The 25,053-nt window shown below is 51.6% G+C and overlaps 2 protein-coding genes across 3 annotated transcripts; one reads left to right on the top strand and one right to left on the bottom strand.

Annotated features, from left to right (window-relative positions):
• Positions 1 to 170: 170 nt before the first annotated feature.
• Positions 171 to 14,335, bottom strand: Fbxo24 (F-box protein 24). The gene is made up of 10 exons (XM_074075617.1): positions 14,039 to 14,335; positions 10,663 to 10,761; positions 10,396 to 10,579; positions 9,252 to 9,490; positions 8,777 to 9,011; positions 7,733 to 7,891; positions 7,366 to 7,487; positions 6,981 to 7,112; positions 4,145 to 4,315; positions 171 to 3,529 (listed from the first exon to the last, which is right to left on the bottom strand). Exons 1-10 carry the CDS (start codon positions 14,072 to 14,074, stop codon positions 3,167 to 3,169), a joined length of 1,740 nt encoding a protein of 579 aa, XP_073931718.1. The 5' UTR covers positions 14,075 to 14,335; the 3' UTR covers positions 171 to 3,166.
• Positions 13,067 to 25,025, top strand: Lrch4 (leucine rich repeats and calponin homology domain containing 4). 2 transcript variants are annotated; one of them, XM_074075616.1, is made up of 18 exons: positions 13,067 to 13,479; positions 17,239 to 17,383; positions 17,522 to 17,648; positions 17,845 to 17,950; positions 20,816 to 20,952; positions 21,082 to 21,194; positions 21,329 to 21,428; positions 21,690 to 21,780; positions 21,874 to 21,950; positions 22,056 to 22,117; positions 22,215 to 22,346; positions 22,488 to 22,556; positions 22,632 to 22,735; positions 22,850 to 22,933; positions 23,121 to 23,206; positions 23,392 to 23,529; positions 23,620 to 23,697; positions 24,889 to 25,025. In XM_074075616.1, the coding sequence occupies exons 1-18, from the start codon at positions 13,260 to 13,262 to the stop codon at positions 24,991 to 24,993; spliced, it is 1,974 nt and encodes a 657-aa protein (XP_073931717.1). In that variant the 5' UTR covers positions 13,067 to 13,259; the 3' UTR covers positions 24,994 to 25,025. The 2 variants fall into 2 exon arrangements, with proteins under 2 accessions (XP_073931717.1, XP_020037609.2); XM_020182020.2 differs by lacking the exon at positions 24,889 to 25,025 and adding an exon at positions 23,946 to 24,579.
• The last annotated feature ends 28 nt before the right edge of the window (positions 25,026 to 25,053 follow it).

Genomic DNA, 25,053 nt, shown 5'->3' with positions numbered 1-25,053 from the left:
ACATCTGGGACAGTGGTAAGTTCAGGGGCCTCTTTACATCTATGACACAGATTGACCTAAGAAGAGGGAGGAACAATGAAGGGGCAGAGAAGCATCCTCAGTTCCCAGGCCTTCAGCAATGTCATCTTGTAAGGGAACAAATGTGCGGGGAGATAAAATGGCAAAAATGTCCCTAGGAACAAACAACAGAAATAACCCTGGGGATGTAAAGGGATGGATGGCAGAAGTAACTTTGTTTTAGATAAAGGAGGTAGGAAGGCAGACTTAAAAGCAAAACATTTAGGGAGACGTGAGAAACCAGCTTGGAGCACAGGTGTGGAGGCACAGTTTTTCTTCCTAGATAAGGGAAATAAGATAAAACACTCCTAAAGGCAGACACCTAAAGGGATAAAATATAAACCCTTAAAAGGAGAGTAACAGAGCAAACTTTCCCAAGATAGACAATGAAATAGCTCAAGTGGTAGAGCACCTGCCTAGCAAGCATGAGACCCTGAGTTCAAACCCCAGTGGCCCCCAAAAGAACAAATGAAAAACAAGCAGGGCACTGATGGCTCACACCTGTAATCCTAGCTATTCAGGAGGCAGAGATCAGGAGGATTACAGTTTGAAGCTAGCCCAGGCAAATAGTTTTCGAGACCTTATCTCAAAAAAATCCTTCACAAAAAAAAAAAGGTTGGTGGAGTAACTCATGGTGTAGGCTCTGAGTTCAAACTGCAGTACCACAAAAAAAAGGGGGTGGTCTCACCACTAGAGCAGTAGTCATAAAAGGTAGGTGATAAGCCTCAAAGACAGGATGGACCCTCTTGGAATGTCCAGTCTGATAAGGATAAGGGGGCAATTAGATGGTTAGACTTGACCAAAGGTAAGTTAGACAATTATAGCCACAGTGTCGAAGGTAGAGTGGGGAGGGGTGCCTAAGACAGGCCCCTATATCTCATCAACTTCAGCCACTCTCTGGCTTAGCTCTTTCACTAAGTCCCACCTGTTAGAGTGGTTTGCTATCCTTTCAATAAACTTTGTGCTTGCTTCACTCTTAACTCCTGGCCTGTGGCGTGAACCTACTTTAACTCTTAACTGCTTGTCCAGCGTCTTTAATCATTGACTGCACTAGGACACGAACTCGGGGAACAACAATCCAGTCCTGTATCAATCTGGAACCTCTCTCTGTCCACAGGACTGAGCCCCTTATGAGCACAGCTGTGGTTCTTTCTGGAAACTCTAACCCTCCCCACTGTTGCTTTGTGTGTATATGTGGGGGGGACTGAGGTTTGAACTCAGGGCTTCACACTTGCAAAGCAGGCACTCTCCCTGCTTTAGCCACGCCCTCAATCCATTTTGCTCTGGTTATTTTGGAGATGGGCTCTCGGGAACTCTCTGCCCACACTGGCCTCAAACCTACAAGTGTGAGCCACAGGTGCTCTGGGCCTCCCTCCCCACTGTCTGCTTCTGAAACCAGAGCTTAAGGCCTCAGGCCTAAACTCCTGGGATTCCACATCAGGTCCAGCCACTCACATCTATATGCCAAACAAAGAGTCAGTAATGGTGAAGGGCAGAGAAAGGAGATTTATTCACAGGAAGAGGCAAAGTAAGCATTTCAGCCCATCTTCAGCCATCTTCACGCCACAGACATCAGCTTTAGGTCTAAATAGACAAAGAATTAAGGCAGGACAGTGAACAGTATGTGTAAGGATTGAACAGTCCCAGTTACCAGGTGTGACTTGGTTGTCTCAATCCTGGTTCTCCAAGGGTTCCGAAGAAGTTATCTCTGTCCTCAAATATGAGGCGTGATCTCATTGTTCTCATGAGATCATTACTCCTGCTCCTGGGTCCAGCCTCATCCTTGTCTTCATTTTGGGGGGAGAGTGATCCGTCTTGCAAAGCTCTGCTGCTCCTTATAGGTAATTTCGGTGCCTTGTCATAAGGATGTGACCGATCACTCCTGTCTTTTCTGGAACCCAATGTAATCACAATTCAACTGCAGAGAGAATGGCTTAGAGAAAAGATAGGTACAAAAATGGAGACATAGATGTAAAGCCATTCTCTTGTTTTTAGCTAATTCATGGACCCAGGAGTCAGTGCTTTTCAGTAAAAGCAGTTTGAGTACCTGTTACACTACCTTAGCACCCAGAGGAATTCCTTCCCAAGACTCCCACCTCAAATCACTCATTCACCCATCTCTTGACCACTCCAGCCCTGGCACATTTTCCACTGCACATTTCTGTTTTGTGTGTGTGTGTGTGTGCTGGGGATGAAACCCAGGGCCTCATGCATGCTAGGAAAACACTCTACCACTGAGCTACATCCCCGGTCTTTTGGGGTATTTTTTGGGGGGAGCGGGGAACAGGGGCTTGTATGTTGCTAAATGCTAGGATTACAGGTGTACCACCACATCTGGTGTTCACTACATGTTTCTACTGCCTTCCCTCTGTCCCTGAGCTAGACTAGGCCAGGGAGGAAGAATTCTCATCTCTTTTCTCTTGCAAATATTTGAAAGTAGAGGAGGAATGGTAAGGAGGCCCTGAAGAAGAGGGGAAAGCAGAAAGGAAAGGACATAGGAGACCAGGCCTGGAAGACAACAGGATGGAAAGGAAAGGGTTGAGGGCAAGGGGTAGGGAGCTTTCTGGAGTCAGAAGGAAGTGGCCTCTTGGGATGAGGATAAGACAGAGGATCCAAACTGGGGAATTAAGTAGTGTATGTCAATGAGTTGTTCCAGAAGGCAGGAGAAGGACTTCCAAGTCAGACTGGGTGAGGTCTTCAGAGTGGGAAAGGAAGTAAGCTGGAGGACTCAAGTGCTGTCAACTCCAAGAGCCTGGGGGCTGTGGGGGGCTCCTGCCCTCCCTTATCCACAGGACCAGGCATTGGCACCCATCCCCTGCCTCACATCCTCCCAGGCCCCAGGGTTCCAAACCAGGCCTCACTTCAGCCTTTTATTCTACTTGTCCATCAAATCTCTCGTCCATGATAGTCAGGTTGGGGCCCCTCTGGGGCAGCCACCACCTGAACATCTTACAAAAGAGTCCCCTTTCCTACCCTGCCACATCTGGCAACCCTCACCCCCCTGCGACCCCTCCCACACGCACACACAGTGTTCATTGCCACCACTCCATCTCTCCTTAGCCTCTGGCCCAGGGCCAGACTCCCTCCAGGAGTGAGGCTAGGAGAGGGGTCAGCTCTCAGGGGTCGAAGGGCCTGAGGCAACCCCACCAGCGGCCCTTTGCAGCATGTCCAGGGCCTCCCAGAAGAAATCCTTCTGTGCAGCCATCAAAGGCATCCAGCCCACAATCTCCTTCATCTTCTCCATGCGGTCCTGCAATGTAGGACAACTGTGGATCTGATTGAGGTATTCCTCACAGGCCCGGGCTGCCCCGCCAGGGTCCTGGGGGGCTCCAGTCCCTAGGCTGGGCTCGGGGCTCCCCACTGCCTTGCTGGGTGGCAGGTCCCGATAGGCAGGGCAGTGCTCAATGTCGTGGCTGGATAGCATGTAGAGGCACTCTCTGGTGGAGCAGAGGGAGCAGGCACACAAAGGGACCTTGGAGGAGAGAAGAAGCAGGGCTGAGGGGGAATTACACTGCAGGGGCTCCCAGGGAGCTGGCTAATCCAGGTATTGTGTTCCCTTTCAGACCAGCCCTGAGCCAACAAGAGAGCTACACCTGAATATGTGCCAGGGCTGTGTAAGGTCAGACAAGGCCAGACCCTTCTGGGAGAAAACCAAGAGCTGTGTAGGTGGTAGGAAAGGGAGATGGTGTGCTGCTTGGGAGATGGGACCACTGGGTGCCAGGTATAAGCTAGTATGGTGAGGTATGCACACGATCAAGAATTCAAGGCCAAAGCCGGGTGCCAACCGCTCATGCCTGTAATCCTAGCTGTTTGGGAGGCTAAGATCAGGAGGATTGAGGTTCAAAGCCAGCCCAGGCAAATAGTTCGTGGGACTCTATCTCTAATATAACCACAGCAAAATAGACTGGAGGTGTGGCTTAAGTGGTAGAGTACCTGATTTGCAAGCATGAAGCCCTGAGTTCAAACTCTAGGCCCACCAAAAAAAAAGAGAGAGTTAGGGGAGGAAAGAAGTCCTATAGCAATAGAGCTACCTGGCTCTATTGCTTTTGTCCTCCCGTAGTGCCCACTTGCCTGACCCTGCTCTGACCTTGACATGAAGCTTGACGAAGGAGGCACTCCCCTTAGGCCAGCCAGGGAGACGGCCTCCAGCTCCACAGCCGCAGCCCAGTAGCTCCTTGCTGCAGTCCAAGCCCTGGCTCAGCACTAGAGAATGGTTGAGGCCACACCACAATGCAATGGGGCACTGCAGATAATGTACCTGAGGACACATGGCCAAGGGCCTTGAGAGGGGAACAATAGGGGACTGGAGAGCCTGGGTTGGAGAAGGTTGACTGGGAGGCTCAAGGCAGAATGTAATTTAGGGAGGGAAGAAATGGGAAACCACAGAACTTCCCTCATATTGAATGGCAGACCTGTTAGCAGTCTATCCCTTCTTTGTGCCCCTGCAGCTCCAATGACCTGACCACATGGGGTCTGGCACTCAGGTGGATACTTTGTCTTTGCTCCCCAGGAAATAAGCTCTTGCTTAAGGCCAGGTCTAGTCCCCAGTCTCATGGGAGACCAGACTTCCTCTTCCCAAGGGCTAAAGTGGTAAGAGGTCCTGCCTAGCAAGTGCGTAGGCCCTGAGTTCAAGCCCCAGTGCTGCCAAACAAACAAACAAACAAAAAACAAGGTTTAGCCTCCTCTCCCTTTCTGTACCTTAAAGACTTTCTTTCCACCACCTTTCCCTTTCCTCTCTAGTGGTCTCAATTTGTCCCATCATCTTCCAAAATAGTCACCCCATTCCGAAAAGGAAAAAAAACGTAATCCTAGCTATTCAAGAGGCAGAGATCAGGAGGATCACAGTTCAAAGCCAGCCTGGGCAAATAGTTCACAAGACCCTATATCAAAAAAACCCAACACAAAACAGGGCTGGTGGAATGGCTCAAGGTGTAGGCCCTGAGTTCAAACCCCAGTACTGCAAAAAAAAAAAAAAAAAAAAATCCTACCTGCCTCCTGCTGTTTCCTATATCTGTCTTTGAAGCAGCAGAATTGGCTACCTGATCAGTCTGAGGTTGACCACATTTTTTTTTTTTTTTTGGCAGTACTGGGGTTTGAACTTAGGGCCTTGTACTTGCTAGGCAGGTGCTCTACCACTTGAGCCACTCCACTAGCCACTTGACCACATTCTTGTTCTTTACAACAGCCAGTCTTTTCCCGACCACTCCTACCATACTACTAACATGCTCTTTCCAAAGACATTTGGATCCCCAGCTGCTAATTCCCAGGGTCTCTCCAGTATGCTCATTCCCCTGAGTCTGTTGACACTTCAGTTCCAAAGACGCACATAATAAATATATGGTCATTAAAGAAAAATTACAAAATACTGGCAAGTAAAAATTAAAACACCAGCTCAGCATGGCGGTGCATGCTTGTAATTCCAGTTCTTGGGAGGTGGAGGTAGGAGGATGGGAGTTCAAAGCTGGCCTGGGCTATATAGGAAGGCATTGTCTCAATAATTTTTTTTTTTTTTTAAGCCAGACACCAGTGGCTCATCCCTGTAATTCTAGCTACTTGGGAGACAGAGATCAGGAGTATTGCACTTCAAAGCCAGCCCTGGGGAAACAGTTTATGAGATCTTATCTCAAAAACACCCATCATAAAACAGGGCTGGCAAAGTGACTTGCCTAGTAATCATGAGGCCCTAAGTTCAAATCCCAGTACTGCTAAAAAAAAAAAAAATTAAAAACCTACTACCCACAAATTAATACCTTGCTAGATATTCTTTTTTTTTTTTTGGTGGGACTGGGTTTTGAACTCAGGGCTTCAAGTTTGTCAGGTAGGTACTTGCAAAGCAGGAACTCTACCACTTGAGCCACACCTCCAGCCCATTGCTAGATATTCTTCACTGTTGCCTAAATAAATCTATATAAATTGTGTATTTTTAAACAAAACAAAATTGTATTGTGTATTCTATTTCATAAAAATATGTTTTTTTCACCTTAAAATATGGCGTGGTTATCCTTCCATGTCAGTAAATGCATTTTTACATCGTCACTATTAACCACCATGACCAGAGTCATCGCTTCTGTCCCAAAAACGTCTTCATCTGTCTGCTGACAATAGTGGCTCCTGCTCACGTTTGCTCCTCTGTCTCTCCCTCTCTGCTTTTGTCCTTTCAACCTTATTCCAACTTGGAATTGCCAACTAGATAGTTCCACTTCAGTGCTTTTCTCTTACTGCAAAAAGTCCAAATTCACACTTTCTTCTTCCTCAAACCTAGTAATTAGTTTCAACGGCCTTTTCATTTTCTCCTAAAACAGCTCCTCTACTCATTCTTAGTCATTCTCACTGCCACATACCAGCCCTGACCCTTGTCTCAGTGCTGCCATCCCTCACCTGCCTCCTGGTGTTCAGTCACCTGTGGGTGGCTACCTTCTGTTCCAGAAGGTTCTGGAACAATTACCATTCCCCAAATTGTCACCTCTCCTGACCTGCACATACCTACATTGCCTCATAACTCCCTGATTTCCAGTGCTTCCTTCTCTGCCTTCATCAGTGTCTACTGTTGCAGGTATGTGCAAGCTTTGTCTCCATCCTTATCCTGGCTACATGGAATGCCTTTCCCTATCACCACCCGATCCTATCTAACCCATGAGACTCTGCTCACGTCTCACTTCTTCTAATTGCTCTAGTCCACCCAGGTGCCCCCAGCATACCTCTTCACTAAATTCCTACAGCACTTGTGGCACACACTGCGCAGAATGGACCTTGTAGTGCCAACCCTGGGAAAGATCATGCAACGGTGCATACTGATTGGATTAACTTTCCTGGGCTGTGGGGGGGAAAGTGATTCTATGGAAATTGGAAAAGTGGCTAGATTGTAGGGGCTAGAGAATTGGGAAGAAGAGGGATGAAGGAGAGGTGCTGGGGAACAATCCTACCTGTGTGGGTTCCCCTCGGTCCATTTTGTCCCCTGTTCCCAGCTGCCCATATCTGTTATTTCCTTGCATAAAGATTCGGCCAAACTCATCGACCAGGCCAAGGTGATTGTAGCCAAGAGCGCAGAATAGGATCTAGGAAGTAAGACAAGGAAATGTGGGCATCCAGTTCCCTCCAGAGGAACTCTGAGCTCCAGAACCTCCCAACTGCTAATCTACCACCCCCTAGCTGATCTCTTTTGGCCTTGTTCTCTACAGTGCCCCTTGCTCTGGGTCCCCTGTCCATCCCAGATCAATCATTCGATTCTTGCTTATATATCAGGTCCCTGGTATCATCCAATCCTTAAAGCCCCACCCTCTGATCTGCCCAATGCCCTTAGGATCCTACCTTGGCAGGCAGTGAGAGAGCAATCGGCATCTGCTGGTCCAAGGGGTCAAAGGCTTGAAGGGTCCCAAAGAGATCACGATACACCCCTGGAGTATGCACCTCAAAATACACTCCCCCCTGGTCTGGGGGGTCAGGAGCCCTCAGATCAGCAGCTTTGAGCACCCATTTCCTAGGGATAAGACCCCACCAGGGTTGAAAGCTGCAAATCCAGGGAGTCTTATACCCATTTCTGGAAATGCATCAGGCCTAGAAGCCTAGGATGCCGTGAGGGATTCACACCATGGATCTGGATAAAGGGCAAGGGGTATTGGCATTTGAAAGATCTGTCCAAGGCTGGGGTCTTGAGAGGAAGGGAGGTGGTTCTTACCTGTGATATAGAGAGTGCTGCTCTGGTTAGAAGCCATGAAGGTCACACGAAGATGTGGCAGGCAACAAGATACCTTCCTGAGGGCCAATTGGACTGTGTAGGAGCGTGGCTGGTCCAGCTGGGTCTCATTCACTACTAAAGAATAGATTTTTCCTTCCTCTGAGGGATGAGAGGAGGCATACAATTGTTTGCCAGGGGACTCACCAAAATTCATATTAAAGTCCCAAGGGACACCCTCCATCCCAAGCCACACAGGATGAAACATTTACTGCCAGAGTGGGGCTGAAAAAAAGGGAGAAGAGATACTGGCTCATGCCTGTAATCCTAGCTACTTGAGAAGGCTGAGATCGGGAGGATTATGGTTCAAGGCCAGCCCAGCAAATAGTTCAAGACCCCATCTTCAAAATAACCAGAGCAAAATGGACTGGAGGTGTGGCTCAAGTGGTAGACTACCTGCTTTGCAAGCATGAAACTCTGAGTTCAAACCCCAGTCCCATCAAAAAAAGGTGGGGGGATGAAATAAAGGAAGAGAGGCCACAAGTCCCCCAGACCCCAGCTCCTGTATTTCAGTATGAGAGATGAGTGGAGAGAATACCTAGTGATTAGATGTATCAGACTCTAATTTGAGTATTAGGAAGAATGAAGTCTGGGTGATTTAGGGCCCTGTTTGACATTCAGAAGTCCAGAGGGAACTCTGACTTGAGGGTATGGTCAAGGATAGAGCACACTGGGAAACTGGGGAACAGTTTGGGGTACAAACTGAGATACGTGGCATAGAGGTTAGGGGATTAGAATTTTAAAAATCAGACGTTCATGAGAGCAGTGGTTTCCAAATTATTTTTTGGCAGCAGGGATCTTTATTCATATGAAATATAACGTAGAATTCTAGAGTAGGAGACAGATAAAAGCAGAGCTGTGTCATTGACAGCTGGAAGAGCCAACATGCAGGACCCTGTCTAAGAGGCCTCTCCCTCCCTCTTCCCTGCAGCATGGCTGGAAGAATCTGAAGGAAACATTTGCGAAACACTGCTTTTCAGAACACACCTGTGAGGAGCAGCAGAGCCCGATGTGTCTCCTGACCAACCAGCACAATCTGTTTGAAGCTCATGGAGTGATGGAATGTCATCTTGAAGACCCTCTGCCCACTGGACTGCAGATAGACCTCCACACAGTCGCAGGCCTGGCTGCCAGTTGTGCCTACCATTCCTGGCTGCTCCCGAGTGGCCAAGACATACAGATATTTACGGTAAACTGTGTCACACCTTGGGTCGGAGGCGAACTGTGCAGAAAGATGAGGCTGCGTGGGATCTAGGGCCTTGGAATGGGATGAGGCTGAAGTAAGTGGGTCTTGGGGTGGGGAATGAGATACTTATGTCCAGAGTTAAGAAACAAGGACTTGTTTTCAGGTTTCTGCTAAGGGAGGGCAGATGTCGTAACATCCATCCTAAGAGAGGTACACCTCAGGGACTGGGCCCTGGAGGAAGGGTGGGTTCTCAGTTGCCAGAGTTCTGCTACTCACATCCTTGGCTCCTCGACACAATACAACATAGCGGCAAGCCCGCTTCCACTGGATCTGGCCAAGGGTGGAGGAGACTAGGGCATTTTTGAGGAAGAAGAGGGTTCCCACATAGTCGAGAATGAACACATGATCCTTTGTGGGCAAGAAGCGGCGGTAGCCATGGGCTAGCAGGGGTGCCACACTCTTGCTGAGACATCGGCGGCGGCCTCCAAATGCCTGGAAATACAGGCCCTTCGTGTCTGAAGAATGGAAGGAGATAGAAGGTTCAAGGGGTGGGGATGACATGAGGGGAAGGTCAGAGCTTGGGAAAACTAGATTTTTCAGACACCCTGGTATTCAGCATTATTCTATCTCCTAGGGAGACATGGAAAGGCTAGACTGTACCCCATGTCTGCCCCATCTCAGCCCAGGACCAGACACTTGCTTTCTAGTGAGCATCACTTTGGTCCAACCTTGCATTAGAAACATCAAGGAAATATGAGAATACAGAGAAAAGAGGCAGAAAGAGGAAAGGAATGACCAAGAAAGGCCAGTAACCTTCCCTCACCCCCAGCTGTGGATCTGCTTTCTGGATCAGTCTTCTCCCCTAATTTCCCTGTGTGTGAAAGAAGTAATTGGATAGGGGTTCCCTAGAGTAGAGGAGGTTTGGAGTATGGTTCTCAAGCTGGGGGTGACTTTGCCCCTTAGGGGACCCTGGCTGTCACAACTAGGGGACGAGCTCTTAGCATCTAGTAGGTGGAGTCCAAGGATGCTACTGAACATCCTACAGGACAGCCTAGACAACAAAGAATTGTTTCTTCCCACATGTCGAAGGTGACAAAGTTCAGAAACTCTGGTTTAAAGGGAAACTCCAGGTCTGGGGAGTAGGGGAGCCTCTAGGGTAAGATCTGGAAGAGTTGATGTCTGGAGGGGTACTTGGCAGGAATGACAATGGGGAGCTATGGGTGATATGTATATCAGAGACCCTAGAGTCTTGAAGGAAATTCTCAGAATGTTTGAATTGGATGAGTTTCTTCCAGGGAAAAGGACCTGGGGAGGTGTGCAGGGAGTGCAAAGGTGGTCTGGCAACTTTACAGAGCAGGAGGGTTCCCAGAATAAGGAAGGACAGAGGCAAGGAGAGGAGGTGGTGCTGGGGAAGGTGTACAGTTAAGAATGGCAGCTCTCTTCCAGGGCCGGACCCCAGATCCCTGCTCTCGGAGGCGTGGACTGAGCCTGCGGCAGATGCGTCTCCACAGGCCCTCAGCGTCACACACTTCGTGGAAGTAGTGGCAGGTCTGGCCTAGGGCGACTACATCTCTGACTGGGAGAAATGAGATGATGTGTTCCACCTGGGGGGGCAGGAGGGAGGAAGTGGGGGTCATTGGCAGCCCCTCAGTGATCTGGCTCCCAGCCCTTCATTCTCAATACTCACCAGCTCTGGGGGGAACAACTGAACAGAAATAGGGTTCCCTCTTCCCTTCTTTTCTTCACCCCCAGGCTCTGGGCCACAGGAAGGGCAGGTCCGCTTTACCTACCGGAGGAGAAGGGAGAGCATGGGTGTTCTGCAATGGTCACACCTCTTTTCCTCCATGCTATCAATCTGTCTTTCATGAACTCCTGACTTGCAGCTCATCTAACTCCAGCTGTTTGCTATTAGATCCTCCTGTCTCCTTCCAGGTCCTGGCCATCCCTCCCTGTTTGCCTTGTGCATTGGCCTGTCTGCTTGATATAACCTGTCCCTGCATCTCTTACTGCCATCAACTCCCTTCCCTGCCCCTGCCTCATCACCCCCCTCACCCTGAACCCCTCCTCCTCCTGTCTGCACAGCCCCATCAATTTTTGCAGCTTCTGTCTCTGGCTTCTCCTCACCATCCTGACTGTCCCCTCCCTGCTCCTGCCCTCATCTCTCCGGGCCCCTTGTACTCAGCTCCCAGGCCCCTGTCCCTGCTGCCTTTCCCACACCATGTCCCTGCCTGGGCTTGGGGGACCTCTGGGGCCCCTCTCCCTCCTAAGCCCCTCCCCTATGGAGTCTGGGATGAACAAAACTCTCTGTGACCTCACTGCCTAGCCACTGTGACCTATTTTACTTCACCTAGCCCAGGAGCTGGATCTTGGGTTTTGGCTTAGTTCTAGCCACCAGATGGCTCATAGAACATGCATTTTACTGGAGAAATACACGGTGAACTACTGATAGATGAGGCCTTGACTTTCAGGAAATAGATTTTTCCCACTTGAGGCACTTTCAGCATCAACACTGTAGAGAAACACTGGTGAATCCTTCACATCTCAGCACACCAGGGCTTCCAGGGACTTTTAACTCAAGAAAAAAGACAAAAAAACTCAGGATAGGAAAAAAATATACAAACTCAGTTGGGCAAGGGAAAAGAGGACCCTGCTCTGAGCTCTCTAGCTCACAAAGGCATGTACCAAATGAAAGTGGAAATAATTCTGCACAAAGTCTAGTCTCGTGGAAACACATCAAAAAGTATGCAGCTTGTCTGGGGATCAGTAACATTGCTCCATGCACAAAATACAGCTATTAAGGTGGGGGAAAGGGGTGAATTTGCTCTGAAAGCTTAAGGAAATCTCCCAGAGCTGAGCTCTTGGCTTCTCTCCTGTAGAGGCTGACATTTACCAGGACAAACAGCAGATGAGGTTGTGTCTGACCAGGTGGGAAGGAGCTGGGTTTTTCCAGGGGCTCAAAGGAATCCAGTACTGTTAAAACAACCAGCCAGCACTGCACAGGCTTACAGATCCGTTCACTGACTGCACTAGCCAACAGACCGATGCCACCCACTCCAACTCCCTTGTTTATGGCAACTAGCAAACAGCTACTTTGGTATACCTCAGAAGGAATTTTGATGCTTTAATAAATGTTTAGGCATGTCAACATCCCAGGTGTGACTTACGAGAATGCAACTTTTAGTTACTGGTGAGCAGGCAATTATCAGCATAGGAGGCGGACTCATTAAGGTCTATGTCACCATAAGGGATGTAAAGATCTCCAAATGGACAAAAGAAAAAAAGTTAAAAAAAAAAAAACTTTCCATTTGGGACCTCTTTCTCCACTCCATTTCACCCCAAAAAATTTCAAATAGACAAAATCCACTATAAAAGTGGGACAGGACCCCGCATGGAGGATTGAGACCTGGCGTCTGGTGCCAGTTGTCAGGATTTTGCTGTTTGCTCTTGCTAGTTCATTAACTCCCTCCTGCCTCAGTTTCCTCATTTGTAAAACGAAGACCATTTATGCCTCCACAGCAGAAAACGGCCCCCGCAACCCCTTCAGCTGCGACAATCGCTAGCACTAGTCTCGAACTTCTTTCTGCCTCACTCAAGTCCTCGATGCTGGCTAGCTCCCTAACACTTTCAGCTTGCAAAACGCTACTCCAACCCTGCACCGATCACCCAGCCGGCCCAGCGCGCGGCGCTCACTCTCTTTACCTCAGTCTCAAAGTTCTAGCTCACCCGCCTCCTTCGCGAAGGGAACGCCTTCTCGATCATGCTATTGGTAGGTAGAGCCGTCCCTCAGAGAGGAGGCCGGGACAGGTTCCCTTCGGAGGCTCTAATTGGCCTTCTTGACAGTCACTCGCCTGTATCTGGCTTGCAATTGGTCTTCGTTGGAAGAGAACTAGGCGCCTCCAGCTTGCGGTCTTGTTCTCTATCCTTTCTATTTGCGCGCTGGCGTCCCCGCCTCCTGATTGGACCTGATTGGCTCCATCTCCGGCCCTAAGCATTGTGATTGGATGTGGCTGCGCGGGGCGGGCCGGCCCAGAGCATCGTCCGTTGGCGAACGCTTCATTTTTCTCCCCCTCCCTTCTATAGCCTGGCTCCAGGGCCCGAGGCTCCACCCCACCGGCGAGTTCTGATTAGCCGCTTCCGACGCGTCTCAGGACCGCGATTGGTCCGCCGGGTCTTTGACCCCCCGCTTCCTCCCGCTTGAGGCGACTACGGCGGCTCCAAGGAGGGGGAGGGGAGAGGAGAGACGGCCGGTCCCGTCAGTCAGGCAGCGGGAGCCGCCGGGAGCGGATGGCGGCGGCAGTAGCGGCCCCACTCGCCGCTGGGGGAGAGGAAGCAGCGGCCACGATCTCCGTGCCAGGGTCTCCGGGTCTGCCCGGGAGCCGCAGCGCAGAGAGAGCCCTAGAGGAGGCCGTGGCCACCGGGACCCTGAACTTGTCTAACCGGCGCTTGAAGCACTTCCCCCGGGGCGCGGCCCGCAGCTACGACCTGTCAGACATCACCCAGGCTGGTGAGTGTGCCGGGTCCCGGGCCGACCGCGACCCTCATTTGCATAGCCCCGCCCCTCGGTTGCGCTTCCCCCCGCCCCTCCCGCGAGTCAGGCCGGCCCCTTCACCTGGCTGTCTGGGGTGCTCGCCCTCTTGGTTGGCATATGCTTGCGACACCCCCCAAACTATAAGAACCACTGGACAATGAGCTCACTTCTCATTTGCACAGAACGTCCGGCGTCTCTGGCCGGCGTTGTGAGAGTCCACGTTTATTTGCATATGCGCACCTGTAGAGCGGCCCTGCCCCTCACTGCTTGGCTCATTTGCATGACCTCTTCAACCTTAGTTCTGATCGTTTCATAAAACTTCCCCACAGCCTCCTCCATAGCTACTCCTTCCTCTCCCTCCTCGTCATCTCTGACTCTCTACCCTCTCCCACTGGGTCCGAGTAGCCACTAGGCGCCCCTTCTTATAGATCGCCCCTGACAACGGCCCTTACTTTGCCATAGTCCCGCCCCTAAGATCCCCGGCCCTCTCCACCTTTCATCCAACCAGCCTATGAGAAAGAAGCCAATCTCCTACCTCCCGTAACTCTTCTCCCTGAGTTTTTCCGCCCATTATCCTTGACCCCTTTATCTGCGACTCCTCCTTCCTCCGTCTGTGAGGTCACTGGAGCCTTTGACCTCATAGGGACCCTAGAATTCCCATTTCAGTTTCTGCTTTCCCTGGGGAATGGTAGGTGGTTGGGGACTTAAGGCAGTTGCTGAAAAGAAGGAAATTGAATCTCCTAGCCCGGAGTGTTGGCCCCCTGGAGATTCTTCTTCCACTCCCCTATCGCTGGCAGGATTCCTCTAATCATGTCCGCTCCACCCTAGTGTCTGTTGATGTTGGGGGGGGAGCGGGGCCGGGAGCTTTACTATGACAGGTGAGTCAACCTCAGCTGCTTAGGAGGCAGCCTATGACCTTGGGCTGGCAGCTGGGAGGTGGGGATCAGGAGAGTAAAAGACTGCATTCCAGGAGCCCCACCCCAGCCCAGCCTAGGCTGGAGTGTGAGGGACCTCCTGCTTCTCTCAGCTTCAGGGTGGAGGCATGGGTGTGGATAAAAGGGTGCATTTCTCCTCCAGCAGGTGCCCACTTCACCTGCAACCACTCAGGCTGACCTTGGCACACACACTCTGTCTCCCTACTCTTGTGGGGAGAACCAGTTTAAACCTCTTCACTTTTCTTGCCCACTATGTGGTGAGTGAATGTGAAGAATGGATGGAGCCCCATGAGCCATTTGTAGCCCTCCAAGCCCCCCCTCCAACCCCTAAGCTCCAGATTGACCTCAGCAGCTGTGTGACACTGGCCGTCTGTTCCCTTTCCCCTCCCCCTTGCTTGTTTTTTGACAAAGACCAAATGTTATTCTTTACTTCCTTAGGGCTCTGTCTTAGTGGCAGAGCCCTTAGTGGACTCTTGGGGAAATCTACCAAGAACTCCCAGCACCTCCCAGCTCCTGCCCCCACCCAGCCTCCTCCTCCAGCATTCCGGCTCAGGGTGCAGCCAGGACTCCCATGGCTTCACTTGTGTGGTGAAGCGGGAAAATCCCTGCTTCCTAAGAACCCCTCTCTGCCCTCCTCAGTCCTTTCAGGGCCTAGGTTCTAGGCCAGGTGTGTTTCGTCTTGTACAGATTTCTCTTCTCTGCCCCCCATTCTCAAGCAGCATGTGCCTAGCATGGAGTGGAAAGGGGAAGTGACAACAACACAGAGTTGTCCCTGTGGTGCCCTCCCTGCCCTGCAACCCAGACTAAACCCTTTAGCTGCCAGATCATTCTGAACTCTTTCCTCCTGACTTCTCTGCTCTTTCTGAGTGTCTTCTCTGCATGTTTCCTGTGCTCATGCCCCTGATAGCCCTTGGACTCTGTTCCCTGGGCCCACTAGTAGGAAGAGTCCTGGGTGGGGGAGGGGCCGCTCTAGCAAAGGAGAAGTGTAGCTCCTTCTCCCACAGACCACATCCTGTGCCCCTAAGCCCTGCCTCCTGCAGCCTGGGTTCCCTTCCGCCCCTGGCTTTTGCCCTGCCACTGCTTACCCCATCAGAACTTTGTCTCCACCCCTTGCATCCACATGCACACACACAGACACATTTGTAGACACAGAGGAAGCAGGCAGGTGTTGGGCACCGGTGGGAGGACCAGATGCAGTCCTCCCACCTGCTCCAGAACTGTCTTCTCCGAGCTGGGTCTCCTGTTGGTGCACAAGGGCTGGGGCAGAGGGGGAAGGCGGAGCAAGTTCTGGGGCATCAGGCTGTCAAACATAGAGCCTACCAATGATGACATGATAGATTGTTTCTAATTCATTTCTTGCCATAAGACTCATTTCCTTGGGAGATATGCCCCAATTTCCCTTCCTCTTAGTTTTTGCTCCCCCCCTCTGAGGAAGTCCCTCAAAGAAGCTCACCTGAGGTCTGCTGCCTGGGACTTCCCCTAGCAGGCCTGGGCCCCTCCCAATGCAGGCTGAGCTAAGCAAACAGAAACACAGCCTTCTTTCTAGAGGTCTGCGCAGTCTGTGTTTGCAGACTGGAGGGAATCCCAGGCCTGGCTCCAGGCACTACCCTGGTGAACCACTGTTTTAGATAACAAGGAAAACAGCCTTTTCCGTCCCCACTCACTTTCATCTCCCTTCCATTCCTTGCCATGTTCAAGATGAATGGAAAATCTCTCAACTCTTTCTTTTTTTTTTTTTGGTTGTAGTGGGGCTTGAATTCAGGGCCTACACCTTGAGTCACTCCACCAGCCCTTTTTTGTGAAGGGTTTTTTTGAGAGGATCTCATGAACTATTTGGGCTGGCTTCTAACCTTGATCCTCCTGATCTCTGCTTCTTGAGTAGCTAAGACTGTAGGCATGAACCACCAGCCAGCACCCAGTAGCTCTCAACTCTTGAGGACTAGGTCAATCAGAGAGGAAGTAAGGAAGGCTGATGAGGTTGGAAGAGGGTGGGAAGTAGGCCAACTCTGGGGCAGGGGAGTTCAGATGGGAATGATCTAAGGACTCCGGCCCCCAGCTCCAACTTGACTCTTTGTCTTTCCCTCCCAGCCCTTGGGAGGAACTTCATAGTCCCTTGGTCCTGGGGGCTGGTTAAAAAAATGTTTAGTGTCAGGGAACTTTCTTAATCTCTAGAACCAGGAACTTTGTTTTCTCTCTGGTTTTGAAAAAATATTAAGGCTGGGAAGAAGGGCCCTCTCAGTGGTCCCCAGAGGTTTTCATATTTCCTCCTTGACCCTCTCAGCCCATCCCCTTACTGTTTTCTTTTTCTTCATCCCTCCCACTCCACTTTGGTACTGAGAATCAGACTCAGGACTTTGGGCTTGATAAGTGTTTGCTGTACCACTGAGCCATACCCCAGCCCGTGCCTGACTGAGCACTACCCCTGACTGATCTTTTGCCTTTCACCTCTCCTGGCATTTCAGGATACAAGGAACCACAAAAGTTACAGAATCTAGCTACCCTTCCAGGAAAACTCTTTGTGAATTTGAAGATGGTGTTCATAGTATATCCCCATGCCCCAAATCTGGGTTTCTTCATCTCAGTAACCCTGTTTTTGTCTTCTCTTTTGCCTTTGTGGTCATGCTTAGAATGTGCTTTGCAGAAGGCTTTGCTGTCTCTCCAGGGGGCTCAGGTTTATGGGCTGGATTCTTTAAGTCAGTTGGGAGTAGGGAGCTGGGCAGGTAGCTCAGTGGACATTCAGAGCCCCCTTCTGCAGAGCTGGACCTTTCCACAACTCTCCCCTGACACTTGCTTCCTCTAGACCTGTCCCGGAACCGGTTTCCTGAGGTGCCTGAGGCAGCGTGCCAGCTGGTATCCCTGGAAGGCCTGAGCCTCTACCACAACTGTCTGAGATGCCTGAACCCAGCCTTGGGGAATCTCACAGCTCTCACCTACCTCAACCTCAGGTAGTAGGGGAACTTGTCCTTATCAGCCTCAAGAACCAGTGCATAGGACCCTGAGTGACCCTCCCAGTCCCTGAGAGGAGGGCAATACTGGGATGCCATGCCTGGAGAGTGAGCCTACTGCTTTTCTCCTTTCTACAGCCGGAACCAGCTGTCGTCATTACCACCCTACATCTGCCAGCTACCCCTGAGGGTGCTCATTGTCAGCAACAACAAGCTAGGAGCCCTGCCCCCCGATATTGGCACCTTAGGAAGCCTTCGACAGCTTGTGAGAATGGGGAACAGGGAACAGAGCCAGGCACCCAGGGACCTTTGTATGTGTGTGGTGGGGGGAAACTGGGAAAAGGCAGGAAGTTCCCTAAGTGAAAGGCTTGGAATGAAGGCAAATACCCAGAGACAGATGGGAGGGTAGTTTCTGATGATCCTGGGCTTATGGCTCCATCCTGCTGCTTTCTTAATTCCAGGATGTGAGCAGCAATGAGCTGCAGTCCCTCCCAGTGGAGCTCTGTAGCCTCCGTTCCCTTCGGGATCTCAATGTTCGGAGGAACCAGCTTAGCACCCTGCCTGATGGTAAGGAAAACAAAGAACTGAAGGGGATGGTGTGTGTGTGTGTGTCTTCATCAGGTCAGGCTGCTATAACAAAGGTATCATAGACTGGTTGGCTTATAAACAACAGAAACATACTACACCCTGACCCAAGATCAGGGTACCAGTAAGGTCACATTCTGGTGAGACCCTCTTTTGGGTTGCAGATTGCCACTTTCTCATTGTATCATCACATAGCACAGAGGGCTTTCTGAGCTCTTTTTATAAGAGCACTAATTCCATTCAGAAAGGTGCCATCCTCATTATCTTAATTACCACCCACAGGACCTACCTTCTAATATTGTCATTTTGAGGGTTATAGGTTGTTTTGGGGTTTTTTTGGTGCTACTGGCATTTGCACTCAGGGCCTTGTGCTTGCTAGGCACTGTACCACTTTAGCCATGCCCCCAGCCCACTTTGAGGGTTATAATTTTTTGGGGTTGGAGTGGGGCAGAGGTGTGCCTCAAGTGATAGAGTGCCTGCCTAGCAAGCTTGAAGCCCTGAGTTCAAACCCCAGCACTGCAAAACAAACCAAAAAAAAATTTAAACATAAAACACAATAAATAAATAAAGCAAACTGTAAATGATTTTATTTGCTCTTAGCAACCCCCTGAGGGTGACATGGCATGGATTACTAGCTCTGTTTTATAAATTTGGGAACAGATATGGAAAGGGGAAGAGGTGAATGGATCGGCTCTGTGTAGAAACTCAAGGTTGGAAGGGGCCTTCAAGGTCACCCAGCATAACCACTTACCCCAGCAGGAGATCTTAAACAAAACCAAGTCAGGTGATACCCTGTTCCTTCTCCCCAGAGCTCTGAGTCAGGAGGGAGTCTAGTACTGGAGCCCAAGCAGCCCTGTTTTAACAAGTTAATTGTGACACGCCAACATTTGATACCCTCTGCTAAGAAGCAGGCACACCTTGTTTTATTCAGCCAGCATTGTTCTTGTGTGTGTGCTTCCTGTGTTTTAAATGAGGGCCAGGTAGATGTGGCTGATGTGACTAAGATCGGTGGCCAACTCCAAGGTTTTAATGGCTTAATGGGCAGAGATACACATTCCCACGGAACTGCTAGAACAGGATACTTCGAGAGCACAGGGAGCTAGAGGGGAGGCAGGGCCCTGCTTAGGGAGGTGAAGACTTCTGCCCAAAAGCTGAGGCCAAACACGAGCTGACCTTAGAAGGAAAATTCTCCATCCTTCATCCAGACAAAGGAACCACCATGTGCAAAACATTAGATGGGAAGGAACATTGTCTAGTATGGATGCAGTTAGAAAGACAAGAGAGAGTGAGGCAGGAAGGGCTATGCCATGATGAAAGGTGTGAACTGTATTTTGAAGAACAAGAGGGGAATTGGATGGTCCCCTTACACCTTTTTTGAGCCTTTGTTCTTCCTTCTGAGTCAGCAGGTATCTTAGTCCATTTTCTGTTGCTGTAACCAAATACCTGAGACTGAGTAATTTATAAAGAATTTTATTTGGCTCATGGGTCAGCATCTGCTTAGCAACTGGTGAGGGAGGGCCTTTTGCTGCATCAGAACATGCAGAGGGCATCACATGGGGAGTGAGAGCTTGCTTTTATAACAAAGCCACACCCTTGATGACCCATAAATACATAAGTGGATTAGTCCAATTGTGAGGAAAGAGTCCCCGTGTCCCAGTCACCTTCCACAGGTCCCATCTCAAAGTATCATTAACATACAAATTTGGTGATTTAAGTTTCTGCCACATGAAATTTGGGGACACATTCAAACCATACTAGGGGTACAAATAAGTATTTGGTCAGGGCTGTCCCTGGGCCATAAAAAGAGATCCAAGAAAAATGCCCAGGGGCTTCAAAGGAGCAATGAATTCCATGACCCTGAAGTGTCTGGAAAGACTCATAGAGGAGGTAAAGCTTGAGCTGAACCTTGAAAGATGTGTGGACTGGAAAATGGAGTTTCATTTTTTGCTCACAGCTAAATGAAGAGGCTATGGAAGGGTCCAGAAGCTGAGAGACTTGAGGGGCAAGCAGTGAGGTAGAAAACAGGAGCGGAGCCAGATTGTAAAAGCCTTGACCACCATAGACTAAGGGACTGACAGTTTTTATTTTGTGTCTAGGGCTGCCATGACTCCAGATTAAGAAAAACAGTCTGTTTTTTTTTTTTTTTTTTTTTTTTTTTGGTGGTACTGGGGTTTGAACTTATGCCCTTGTGCTAGCTGGGCAGGCACTTCTACCACTTAAGCTACTCTGCCAGCCCTATTTTTTTTGTGTGTGTGTGTGTATTGGGTATTTTCAAGATAGTGTCTCAGGAAATGTCTTATTTGCCTGGGCTGGCTTCGAACTGTGATCCTCCTGAGTAGTTTAGGATTACAGATGTGAGCCACCAGTGCCCAATTAAGACAGTCTTCTTTTTTTTTTTGAGAAAGCACTCCCTGTGGGCAGGTAGAGCTTTACCCAGGCTCAGGGCCTGACTAGCATGGGAGACTGCAGCCAGTGGGTGCTCTTGGGCAGGGCACAGCCTGCCCAACTTCAGCAGCCCTGGTCAGGAGGGTTTGAGCAATGGGTGTCATGGTTTGATTTGTGTCTTGTGCTGTGCTGATCACTTGAGAATGCAGGATCTGTTGTAGTGTGGAAGGACAGGCAAGGAGGGATGCGCAGGGCTGGTGGAGCTTTAGTACAGATAGGCTTTATGGTGGCCAGGAGTGAGTAGGAAGAGCAGCAGGGAGGTAGCTCTTGGGGAGTAACCTGAGCCAGGGAAGAGGCTGTGATGGAGTCAGGGGTGACTGGCCAGCCAGAGCAGAGGATGAGGAAGGGGGCACAAGGCCCCAGGCTCTGGCTTGCTCCTGACTCTTCCCTCACCCACCCCAGAGCTGGGGGACCTTCCTCTGGTCCGCCTGGATTTCTCCTGTAACCGTGTCTCCCGCATCCCGGTCTCCTTCTGCCGCCTCAGGCACCTGCAGGTCATTCTGCTAGACAGCAACCCCCTGCAGAGCCCACCTGCCCAGGTGAGGTATGGGCTGGATGGACCTTGGGGACAGGGACAAGATTAAGCAGGAGTGTGGGTGGGTGTTCCTTTAGTAGGCCAGCAGGATCTAGGGAGCCACTCTTACTCTCCTACATGTGCCTCCATACAGATCTGCCTGAAGGGGAAACTTCACATCTTCAAGTACTTATCAACAGAGGCTGGGCGCCGTGGGGCTGCTCTGGTGGACCTGGCCCCTTCCCACCCACCAAGTTTCAGTCCCTGGTAAGTCCTGGTGGGAAGAAAGGAAGCCCTGGGTACTTTATGCTTCTTCCTGGCACCAGGGACCTCTGGGTTCCAGTGGGAGAATGAGGGGTGCTGCTAGAACAGGACTGACCAGGTCTCCCTGCTGGCCCCAGCCCCGCCGAGGATTTATTTCCAGGACGTCGGTACGATGGAGGGCTGGACTCAGGCTTCCACAGTGTTGACAGTGGCAGCAAGAGGTGGTCTGGAAATGAGGTAAGGTCCTCCTTTCCAAGGGCACTTGGGAGTGTCAGTTCTGGGGAATCTCTTGTATTGGGGACCCTTTGCCTGGTATCTCTGAATCTCAGTGATTGGCAGTAGCTGGAGCTCTTTCTTTCTTCTCCCCACTATCCCAGGGAGGACTGGCTCAGCCACAGACCCCAATCTCAGTCCCTCACAGAGTCCAGCAGGCCTGAGCCCCCTGAGCCCCCAGCACTGTAGAGTCCATCTCCCATCTCTGCCTCTCTGCCTTTACAGTCAACAGATGAATTTTCAGAGCTTTCATTCCGGATCTCAGAGCTGGCCCGGGAGCCTCGGGGCCCCAGAGAACGGAGGGAAGATGGCTCTGGTGAGGAGGACAGTTGGGCCAGGGAGGTGTGGGGTAGATGAGGGCCTAAAGGTTCCTATCTGCTTGTTTACTGACATGCCCTGGCCCCTCCAGCTGATGGAGACCCAGAACAGATCGACTTCATTGACAGCCACGTCCCTGGGGAGGACGAAGAGCGAAGTGCTGCTGAGGTGAGGACCCAGCCATGTCCCTCCTCCAAGAGGGGGCTGGAGGGAAGGTGTCAGCACAGGCATGGGAGCCAGGCCTTCCCTCAGTCTGTTCTGTTCTCTCTTCAGGAGCAGCAGCCACCTGAATTAAGCCCTGTGGCAGGGGATGGGGAGAAGGCATCAAGCAGCAGGTACCCCAGCCCCTAGCCCATATTTCTGCCTAGTACTCACAACCCCAGTCCCTTCTCTTGCCTTGACTGGGGTCTCTCTTGTCCTGACTTCCCTCAGGCGGGAGGAGTCTGCAGGGGAGGAACGGCGGCGACCTGACACCTTGCAGTTGTGGCAGGAGCGAGAGCGGCGGCAGCAGCAGCAACAGCAGCAACAGCAGCAACAGAGTGGAGGAGCCCCCAGGAAGGACAGGTGTGGGTCCAGAGCTACCCCGGGTGGTTGCTGGAGAGTGGGGTCCAGACATGGGGGATGTGAGCACCAACTAAGCTAGTGGGCCCCTCTGGTCTGCTACCTGTCTGATGTAGCTGACTCCACTTCTCCTGCTTCTTTCAGTTTCCTGAAGTTGGGGCTCAAGGCTGTTGGGGGAAGCACTGCTGCCTTATCCACGCAGGCCACCTACAAGTAGGTTTCCTTCCTAAGAATCGACCCTATACCCTTCCCCTGAAAAGCCCTCTAATACACTTTCTGTCTCCTCAGTGGCCCACCCAAGCCTACTGCTGTCCAACTGGGAACTTCAGGGGGACAGGGAACCCCGATGCCTGCCCCCCCATCCCAGGACCCCCTTCCTGTAGCTGGACCAGGTGGGATAGGGGCTTTGGGAGGAGGATGGGGTGTTTGGAACCCAGTGGCCTGAGGGAAGAGTGAGACACGGGATGCCTCTCTTACCTGACACTGCCCCTGACTCTGGCCCGCAGCAACTACACCTATTCCCCGGCCGCTCAGCTCCATTCAGAGACCAAACAGTTTCCTCTTCCGTTCCTCCTCTCAGAGTGGCTCAGGTGGGTCTCCCTGCCCTCCGCAGCATGGCCCCAGCTTCAGCTAGCACTGACTTTTCCAGGTCTGCTTTCCCTTTGTGTTGAAAATCCCACAAGTAGAGGAAGGAGGTATGGGTGCCAGACCCTGGGAGTTGGGTACAGAGTTGCCACTGCATACTAGAGACAGCCTGTGCCCTCCTTTTCCTCCTAGGCCCTTCCTCACCAGACTCTGTCTTGAGACCTCGGCCATCCTCCCAGGTTCTGGACCAGAAGGAATTAATGTCTCAACTGCGCCAGGCAAGCAGAGGTGGGATCTGTATGGGCAGAGCCTGGGCTCAGCAAGGCACCTCTTCCAGTTTCCTTCCTCAGGGCCCAGGCATCCCTTAACACCTTTTTTCCCATCTTGTTACTTCCCTGAGTAGGAAAGAGGCAGGCGTAAGTTCCCCACTGACCTTTCCTGGTCCTCTCTCCTCTGCTCCCAGGTCCTTGAGTCCCAGCTGCAACGGCCCCTGCCTGAGGACCTGGCTGAGGCTCTGGCCAATGGGGTCATCCTCTGTCAGCTGGCCAACCAGCTGCGGCCCCGTTCCGTGCCCTTCATTCATGTGCCCTCACCTGCTGTGGTCAGTTGGGGCTCGGGAGGAAGTGGGACATGGGATAGGAGTTTCTATAGCCTCTTCCTTACCTTCTTTCCTTGTCTTACCTACCTTTAGCCAAAGCTCAGTACCCTCAAGTCTCGGAAGAATGTGGAAAGTTTCTTAGAAGCCTGTAGAAAAATGGGGGTCCCTGAGGTATGGGGGCTGATCTCTGCTCTGAAGGGTGGTGGGTGCATGGATGGTGGGTTCCATTCACAGGGGTGTCTGCTCCCAGAGGAAGCATATCAGCATGCCCTGGCCACATCCCTCCCTGCCCTGCATGTCTGCATGTTGGTGTGGCTCTGGCCCTGGCACGTGAGGGCGGGCATGGGAAGGACTGTCTGGCTTCTGCTGCTGACATCTGCCCTTTGTCCTTGTCCATCTGCCCTGCCCGCCCTTCCCAGGCTGACCTGTGTTCGCCCTCGGATCTCCTCCAGGGCACCGCCCAGGGCCTTCGGACCACACTGGAGGCTGTGTCATGGGCGGGGGGCAAGTCCCCTCCGCCCATCTGGCCCCCCTCTGGTCTGGGTGGCTTCGTCCTCTTCTACGTGGTCCTCATGCTGCTGCTCTATGTCGTCTACATTCGGCTTCTGGGTTCCTAGGATGGAAGTCACTCCTTCCCCTCCCTCCCCACTTCTATTTATAAGAATCCTGAGCAACCCTGTCCACACCCGTGGTGCCTTCAGCCCTACCAAAGACACTAGTGTACCCCCCACAAACACTGACCTCAGAGGCCCCACTCTGGTGCCCCCAGACCCTGGGTCCCCCGCCTCTGGCCTCCCTCCTGTAGCCCCTCACTCACTGCCCCTCACCCCCTCAGTGCTGATGGTGCCTTTATGCCTTCTCCCGCCCTCTGGGCCCTCTGTTCCCCCAGAGAGGTTGTAGGAGCTCAGACCTTTCCTCCCCTATCTCCTTCCCCCCAACTGGCTGCTACTGGGGGGCTAAATTATCTGTTTTGTAGAGAGAGCTCTATATTTGTAGAGGATGCAGAGGCCCAGGCTGGGTCCTCAACTCTGTGTATAAACTGTACAGACTGTGGCTGTGTTCATGTTTTTGTCTGCTCCTGTTGTGGCCAGGCTTAGCCCTGGTAGGGTCTCCTGGGCTCCAAGTGCCAGCTTGTCTGTGCCAGCCTTTCCCTCTGTAAATGACAGGCCTCTCCCACCCCTAAGCCTTGGCCCCTGTGTGACCTCCTCTGTTACCCCTGCAGCTTCCTTGTCTCATTTGTCCTGGAGGGGGCAGTGTCTACCAAGAGTCCCCTCCTCCAACCTTCACCCCGTCCACCTTGCCGGGGCAGGGAAGGCGAGTGGAGGGTGCACCAGGGAACTTAACTTGGGCCCCTCCCCCCAGGAGTCCCTGTGCCAGTCCCACCACATCCTGGACGAGGAGGGGGGCCCGGGAAGGGGCCTCCCCCACATCGCTGCTGTGGTCCATGCACTGCTGGAACGGCCTTAGGGGTGGAGGTAGGGGCTTAGGGCCCCAGCCGCCCGCCCCTCCCCGCCCCGGGAACAGAAG

The sequence above is a fragment of the Castor canadensis genome, chromosome 6 (assembly GCF_047511655.1).
Source record: "Castor canadensis chromosome 6, mCasCan1.hap1v2, whole genome shotgun sequence".
In the NCBI taxonomy this organism is placed as follows: Eukaryota; Metazoa; Chordata; class Mammalia; order Rodentia; family Castoridae; genus Castor; species Castor canadensis.
The sequence above is the reverse complement of the archived record's forward strand: the minus strand, read 5'-3'. Positions and strand labels throughout refer to the sequence as shown.

Coding starts and splice junctions, on each gene's coding strand:
- Fbxo24 (XM_074075617.1), bottom strand. CDS start 14,074: ATGGGCGGAAAAACTCAGGGAGAAGAGTTACGGGAG. Junction 7,113..7,365: donor CTCTCTCACTGCCTGCCAAG/GTAGGATCCTAA, acceptor CTTACTTCCTAG/ATCCTATTCTGCGCTCTTGG. Junction 3,530..4,144: donor TCGTCAAGCTTCATGTCAAG/GTCAGAGCAGGG, acceptor CTCTCCTCCAAG/GTCCCTTTGTGTGCCTGCTC.
- Lrch4 (XM_020182020.2), top strand. CDS start 13,260: ATGGCGGCGGCAGTAGCGGCCCCACTCGCCGCTGGGGGAGAGGAAGCA. Junction 20,953..21,081: donor TGCAGAGCCCACCTGCCCAG/GTGAGGTATGGG, acceptor GCCTCCATACAG/ATCTGCCTGAAGGGGAAACT. Junction 22,118..22,214: donor GAGAAGGCATCAAGCAGCAG/GTACCCCAGCCC, acceptor GACTTCCCTCAG/GCGGGAGGAGTCTGCAGGGG.